This window comes from Jaculus jaculus, chromosome 5 (assembly GCF_020740685.1).
Source record: "Jaculus jaculus isolate mJacJac1 chromosome 5, mJacJac1.mat.Y.cur, whole genome shotgun sequence".
In the NCBI taxonomy this organism is placed as follows: Eukaryota; Metazoa; Chordata; class Mammalia; order Rodentia; family Dipodidae; genus Jaculus; species Jaculus jaculus.
In genome coordinates, this window is record NC_059106.1 from 53095586 (window position 1) to 53103102 (window position 7517).

The window sequence follows — 7517 nt, forward strand, 5'->3', positions numbered from 1 at the left end:
CAGCCCGAGACGGTTGCCAGGGAGATGGCGCTGTTTACCAGCTAGACGCAGCCGGGTCCAGGCACAGGCGGCGGATGGAGCTGCGCTGCGAGGTGAGAGGCCCGCTGGGGGAGCAGGGAGACCGAAGCCTGGCTCTTGAGAAGCCCTCCCCAGGGGCAGCGCAAGCCTGACCAGAGCTCATCATTGTTGAAATGGGGACAGTCCTTCTGGTGGTGGGCTTTCGCAGCCAGTCCCTGGATGTCCCAGACACACACACACACAAACACACACACACACACACACACACACACACACACACACACACGCACGAGCCACAGGAAACCTCCCCCAGACCTTTCAGCCAAGTCAGCTCCTACTTTCTAGCTCTTTCTGTTCCTCCTCCAAATTCCTCCTTTTGCAACCTCAAGTGTGTGTGCTTCCAGGGCTGCCAGACTGTGAAAATAATGGGGCTCTCCCCACCACCTCCTCCTCACCCTTTGATTGTGGAATCAGCCCCAGTCCCTTCCCAAATGCTCTGCACAGGGCAGATTCTAATCATTATTCTGGCGTAGAGTTGGGAATGGTACTAGAGTCTTTCTCCAGCCAACTGCCTCCTCTAGCTGGTTCTTTTTAAGCCTGGTTTAGGGGAGGCTAGAAGCAGCAGGTGGTATTAACTGATACAATTGGTTTTAAAAAGACCAATTCAAATGTATACGTCTTGGTGTTTGCCAGCAGATGGTACGTAGGTGGTTATATTTTATTGCTTTTACTGTAGGCTTCGACTTGGGTTGTAAAATAGGGTGGTGTGACCCTGTGGTGGGTACCCTTGGAAAGTAGGCATCTTGCTCTCATTGCTACCAAGTGTTCCTTCCTGTTGAAGTGGCGATAATCTTAAGGGATGGGTGCTGCTCCTCCTCCGACAACCACTTGGAAACGGCTCCTGGTGTTTGCTTCCGGCCCCTGGCAGGCCTCTGCCACGCAGCTATTGTGTTTGAGAACACAGGCCACTTGCTTCTTCCACTGGCAGGAGGATGGATGCCTATGCCTAGATCTCATCAAATCACTTTGTGGTTGGCCGCCTGCCAGGCGTAGAGGTGGTGAAATGAGCGGAGCGAAGATAACGCTGGCCCAGAAGCTCAGGGCACAGGCATCGGTTAGGACTGGAGGTGTGAATATACAAGACACCATTGGTCTCGATCCCAAACACCTGTTCCTCTTGCTCGCTCCCCCACGGCACACACACACACGCCGCCCTTGTCCTTGTGCTGGGTGCTGTGGGAGCTGGTATTCCCTCTGTGTAACAGATGGTCCCTGCACTGGGGAGGAGGCAGTGGGTTATGAAAGCAGGTTGGATGTAACGGTTTTACCTGAAGGAGGTGTTAGTCTCTAAATAACCATGAGTGGGCTTATGGGAATTAGTCATAATTGAGGTTTTTCTCTGAGATAGCTTGCAGTCATGTTATCTTATGACCAGGGTGTCTTGAATATGACACCCCTCCCCGAACATGGCTAATTATACAGTACCAAAAGGTATAGCAAGTACAAGCGCATACTCAAGTTTGACTGTTAAAAATAACGCCGTGGAGCGCCTGGGAGAACACATGACTTCTTCATCAAAGTTGTTCAGGAAGAGGTTTCTAAGTTACCAAACTTACTGACAGTCAAACCTTCCCGAGGCATGTGTGGGTGTTGGAAGCCAAGCCTGTGATAATTCTGTAGAAGCTGTGGCAAATTAATCGCCATTCCTGAGTACGGGGTTGGGGGGAGGGAGGGTGGGAGGGACAGGGTAGGGAGAGCTTACCTTTGGTTCAGCGGTTGGACAGCTATGGCTTTCCTCCTGCCACCCGGAACCCAAGTGGAGGGCTGTCTCCCTGCAAGTGAATGACTCCAGACCTGAACTCAGAGGCACAAACACTATGCCCAGTTGATCAGAAAAGAGAGGGAAAGAGCAGGGTTTTTCTCATGCCTAACCTTTGCTTAAGCAGGAAATTTCTGAACTACCTGCAGCCCAGAGTGAGAAGGAAGCGCAAGGACAGAAAAAGAGAGTGGAGGAAGGGCTTGGGTTGTGAGTAGATGGGGCAAACTGCAGAAGCCTTTAAGTATGAAAGGGAGGGGACCTTGTCCAAGATTCTGAAGAGTAAGGCATCAGGAACCTACAGATGTGGTTTGGTTCCCTGTGCTCTAATCAAGAGGCTCCCTATGATGAGGTGACATTGGTATCATGCATAGAGTCGCAAGTGTCAAACCCAGGGCTAGGGGCTGGAGTTGCATCATCCAGGGTTGGGGGATGAAGGCAGCTTGGAGGATGGGAATTGAAGGTAAGTAAATGCAGGCAGTTTGAAAGAAGTGAAAGCAGGTGCCTTACTGAAGCCAACCTCCTGACCCTCTTATACAGTGGACAGGGAAGTCCCTGAGTCCCAGAGCCCCCCAGCCGATTAGCATTGAGTAGGAGAACTACCATAGATACCAAGCAAAAACCCTCTAAAGTGGTAGGTCAGGCTTTGACCTACAATAACAGAAAACACACAGCAGATTAGCAACCAAAACTCCTTCACCTCAAGTTAAAGCCCCTAGGGTGTGCCAGGCCTGGTGCTTCCCACTGTAAGTACATTCTTGCATGCTCCTGTCTTTATGTTAGGGGAGCTGGAGAAGACAGATAGCATTTCCTTCATGGTCTTTCAGGTAAACCAATAGGTGAGGAAAGTGGTCGCCCAGTGATTGTCACAGAATATGAAAGAGAACATGAATCTTGTAACTCTTACTTTTCTGTCTTTGCACTCCAACATGCCATTTCTCAGGGAACATGAGGCACTAGGAAGCCACCAGAGGGTCCCTGGAAGGCTGAAATTGTGAGCAGAGGACAGAAAGCAGGCATCACCATGCTGGTCCCTGCACAGGGAGGCAGGCAGGGCGCACAACAGAAATGTCTGCAGTGTCCTGGGAAATCTGTGTGTATCATTACCTTCTCATTGGTGGGACAAAACATCCAACCAGAAGCAGCTTGTGGAAGAAAGGGGCTTATTTCCAGCTTACAGTTTTGAGGGGAAGTCTTTTTGTGTCAGGGAAAGCATGGCAGGAGCAGGGAGCAGGCTCACATCTTCACACAACAGCATCATATATACAACAGGAAACAGAAAGAGTGAGCTCCTAACACTGTCTAGGATGATACAATCCCAAGGCCACACCCTAACACTCCTGTCTCTGCATCCATGGTTGGTGTAGGCCGGTGTGAAAGCCAACATATCCCCTGAAGCAGGACTTCACCCAGGTCTTCCCCTCATTTCCATACTCTTCCAGATCAGGGTGGGGTTCTGGGGCCCAGTCTTGCTCACCTGTTGTAAACAAAACCTGTGCTGGAGCACAGCTCCTGCCCTCCACTGAGTATATTTTGCCCTACCTCACCCGGGTTTGCACTGCTGAGACAGAATTAAGTAGTCGCAATCAAAGCCAGAAATACCTATAGAAAAAGTTGGCTGACCCCCGTTCCAGATGGTCACGTGATTTCTTCCTTCTCATCAGTGTGGGCTGTTTGCTCAGAGGCCCTTTGCCATGACAGCAAGAATTAGTCTCCCATTTTAGTCATGCTCTGGCACTTTCTTTTCCTCACCAACAGGTGTTATTCTTTGAAAATACCTATTGATTTTTAAGCACTTTATCTCCTCACTATATATATAATAACTTGACTTTGAAGGATGTTGGTTCGCCAATGGATTTCAGGTGCTAGAAAACCAGAGAGGAGCCCCTGGACTCTAGCCCATTGATGCTTACTCTTGAATACTTAGTGAGTGGTGTGGATCTGTGTCCCAGGAAGTTTACCCCATGACTGTCTCTGTTTCTCCCCACTTCCTTAGGGGTCCTGAAAAGCAATGGCCACAGAAGCTCCTGTGAACCCAACACCACCTGAACACAGCACTGTCATAGGCACAGAGGCCAACGGCCTCCTCTGGGAGCCAAGTTCACTCAAAATGCATGTCATCAGGCCCAAGTCTGCCAAGGGCCGGAAGCGGCCAAGTCTACACAGATCCCAGGGCATGAAAGAGGGCTCTCTGGATGTCCCTTCCTCTCCACCTCCACCTTGTTCCTCTGTGTCGCCAAGAAGCCAGAAACCAAGAGCCTGTGCGCCCATACCTCCAAGTCAGGGAGCCCCTGATGATATCTCCCCTGAGCTGTTGCAGCAAGTGCCCATCAGGACCTCTTCGTCTCTCAATAAGTACCCGGTCCTCCCTTCCATCAACAGTAGGAACCTGGAAGAGGGGCCGGTGGATGCCATGACCAGAACATTACAAATGAGCAGCATCCGGACCCTTTGCCAAAAGGATCCCTGCACCAATGTGACCAACCAGGAAGACCCCCAAGCGCCAGCTGGTGCCCCGAGGAGGAAGTTCAACATGAGAAGCCAGAGGCAGAGCTCCTCCAGGGCTGCAAACCAGGAGGAACAGCCTGCAGCCCAGGAGGCGAGGCTACTGCTGGCTATCAGATCACCTTCAGGTCAAAGGTTAGTGCACTACTTCCGGCCCACGGACAACCTGCAAACAGTCATTGCGGTGGCTGAGGAGAAGAACAAAGCCACCTACCACCGCTGCAGTGTGGAAACGATGGAGGTGCCCAGGAGACGCTTTTCTGACCTCACCAAGTCCCTGCAGGAGTGTGGCATCTTGCACAAGTCGGTGCTGATCATCTCTCAGGAGGAGGGCGAGGGGTAGCCCTGAGGCCAGAGGCACCAGGCTGGGATTCCCAGACGACCCCCATATAACCTGGTTCTCAAGTGCCTTGTCTCTGTAGTGTGCCTTTGGAGGCAGGGCCATATCTGCACATGTGCTGAGCACAGTGGGAAGACTCTGGTCTGGCCTTATCATTCTCTCCATCCCTGCAGCCAGAGGCCTATGCTAAGGCTGCTCGTGAGACAGCTGTGGCCAGAACGTCTTCCTTCCAGGGTAGGCTCCTTCTAAGACCTCGGCTCTGTCTATATTTGACCCGGATTTAACACTTCTCCAAGAGGAGTCTAGTCTGCTAATAACCAGGGTGTAGGAGGTATCAAGCTGGCATTTGTATTTCTTGCAAGCATCTTAAGAAACAGGCTGTTGGTCCTGTCTTTAGGATCAGCCCCTCTGCAGGGTGGGGGAGTGGTGGGCAGAGGTTACTGGGGATTCCTGTTTGTGAGGCGATCAAAGAGAAGAACCCATCTGCTCACAAAAATCCTCCGCATATGAACATTCCTAATACAGTCCTAGAGCTGGAACACAAGTTGCCTCTACATCCATGTAATAGCCAGTGGCTACCTTTTAATAGACAAGAATGTAGCCTATTGCTAGCTCCTGTATCTGTGCAGAATTCTTCCAAAATGGAAGTGTGATCTCAAGTCCCTGGCTCTAGCCAGTAATGGACTCCTTGGTTTTAAAAATGCACAGACCTACATGTCTGTACAGGTTTGTACCCAGGCACAGATAAATTGTTTTACTGTATAACACCCACTTCAAACATGGTAGTTGTTTGGTGCCACAACAGTGCCTCCTGTGGTGCACTATTAAGTCTTCTGCAGGAGGAGGGTGTCTCACCACTGGGCTGCTTGTGCCTCCCCTGAGAGCACGGCCTGCTTTCCATGCCTCTGATGGCACTAGCTTAAGATGCCTTGAACATCATGGAGTCCCGTTTTCCCCACTCTGAAGTGGGGGCATGGATAATTTGCCAAATTCTCTTGTATTGCAAGTTCAGCCAGACACCCACAGCTCATCTGGGTCCCTTTGCGGCCAAATCCCCATTTAGAGTAGGGAACACCAAGACCTTCTGGACACCATGTATCCCACCCCCACCCCCTCCAGAGCACACCTACCGCATAACCCTGGGTACCACTATTCACCCTCACCTCCTCAGTACACAGAGAATGTAGGGGTCAGGAATTCTATGAACATAAATGCTGCTACCTCAGCAATAAGAGCAGCTTGTGCCAGACCATACCAATGTTTAGAAATGCTGTTTCCAGCACATTGCCCTTGGTAACAGTGATGATCGCTGTGAGGAAGGCTTAGCCAATCCCAGCTATATCTCACACTGCTCAGATCACTCTAGGCTAGGTTATTCCTGAATGTTTATGTGGTTTCTTAATAACATCTTGGTGTGGCCACTGGTTTGTTTGACTTGGAGGTCAGCTGGGGTTAGTAACAGCTCAAGCAAGTCCAGGAAGAAGTCCCCCTCTTCCACTCTCCATGATAGAAGGGACAGTGACTTGAGCCTAGACTCTCCAGAACCTCCCCTGCCCTCCCCCGCTCCACACAAAACTCTGCCTCTGAACTAGGAGGCTGGGGGAGGCCCTCCCATAAAAATCCCACCCACTCTGTGGTAAGAATAAAATCCCACCCACGTGCAGCTTGGTAATTTCTCCAGACAGGAAAGCTTTAGAACACTTCAGTGAAATGGAACACGTGTGCCAGAGTTAGAAATTTCTGCACTTTGAGGGGTTTGCTGCCTCTTCTTAGCTTAGAATTTGGGGGTGATGGAAAAAAAGGAAAGCATGAGGCATAGAAATATTTTAAGATAGGTGAATAAAACTAGGTTTGAGCCATCATAATAATCTTTTTTGTTTTGTATAAAAGATGATGATATAAACAATAAAAGGTGAATTGTGTGAAATAATGTGTGGGAAAGCACATGTCATATTTTTAGTCTCAGACAGAGAAGGGCATGCAAACTTGATCTTCACGTTTCTCCCCCAGGAAAGCACCTGCTCCGTGAGGACATGTCCTGTGCACACACTTCAGGGGCCCACCGTGGCAGTCCCACGTCTCCTCTTTCCCGCCTGTGTCCCAGCACATAGCTTGAGAAGCATCTCAATTTCTTCCAAACTCCAACAACTCCGGTTTTGGGGGCTGGTAATTCAGAATGTTTTTAGAATTCTAAGGACTTTTTTTCAAGCTGTGCATGTGACACTCTGGCCTAATGTGCTCCACTGGGTCAGCACACTTGTCTTGGTGGTCTTGGGTAGGCCACTCTTGCCCAGTTTGTGGCCATAAGCCTTATGCATTTAAACAATAGTCACTGAGGGCCCACCCTGTTCCACTCTTAGTGACAAGCCATGGCCCCCATAGCAAGAGAGTATAGGTAAGAGAATGTGAAACTACCCCTGGAGGTCAGTGGCTATAGCCATAACTGTGAAGGACCCAGGGTGGGGGTCACAGTGTATCTGACTTGGTCCCATCCCCACGATTCCCAAAGACAACCTTTCCAGTGATGGCATCGGGAAGATTGCTCATCGAGGACATGAATTTTACATAAGACAAAACTTCATGACAAGTTATTCCAGCATATTCCCCAGTAAGGCCCAATAGGTAAATTAGTCTTGGCAGCAGCAAGAACAGCAGGAGAAATAAGTGACTCATCACTTAGAATCCATAAAATTTTGCAACAGATGGCAGGTAGTATTGATAGCATAGTCCTCACTCTAAAAGTACCTGGTGATCCGGGAAGTAGCCAGGGCCAGGGAACTCCTGTCCTGTCCTGCCCATGAGATAGCCTGGGAACATGACTGTGGGCCAGCATTGCCC

General features: G+C 50.0%; 1 protein-coding gene across 1 annotated transcript; it reads left to right on the forward strand.

Moving 5' to 3' along the window:
* The first annotated feature begins 29 nt into the window (after positions 1–29).
* On the forward strand, positions 30–6606 carry Ubxn10 (UBX domain protein 10). The gene is made up of 2 exons (XM_045150309.1): positions 30–92; positions 3831–6606. The coding sequence occupies exon 2, from the start codon at positions 3846–3848 to the stop codon at positions 4680–4682; it is 837 nt and encodes a 278-aa protein (XP_045006244.1). The 5' UTR covers positions 30–92; positions 3831–3845; the 3' UTR covers positions 4683–6606.
* Positions 6607–7517: the final 911 nt, after the last annotated feature.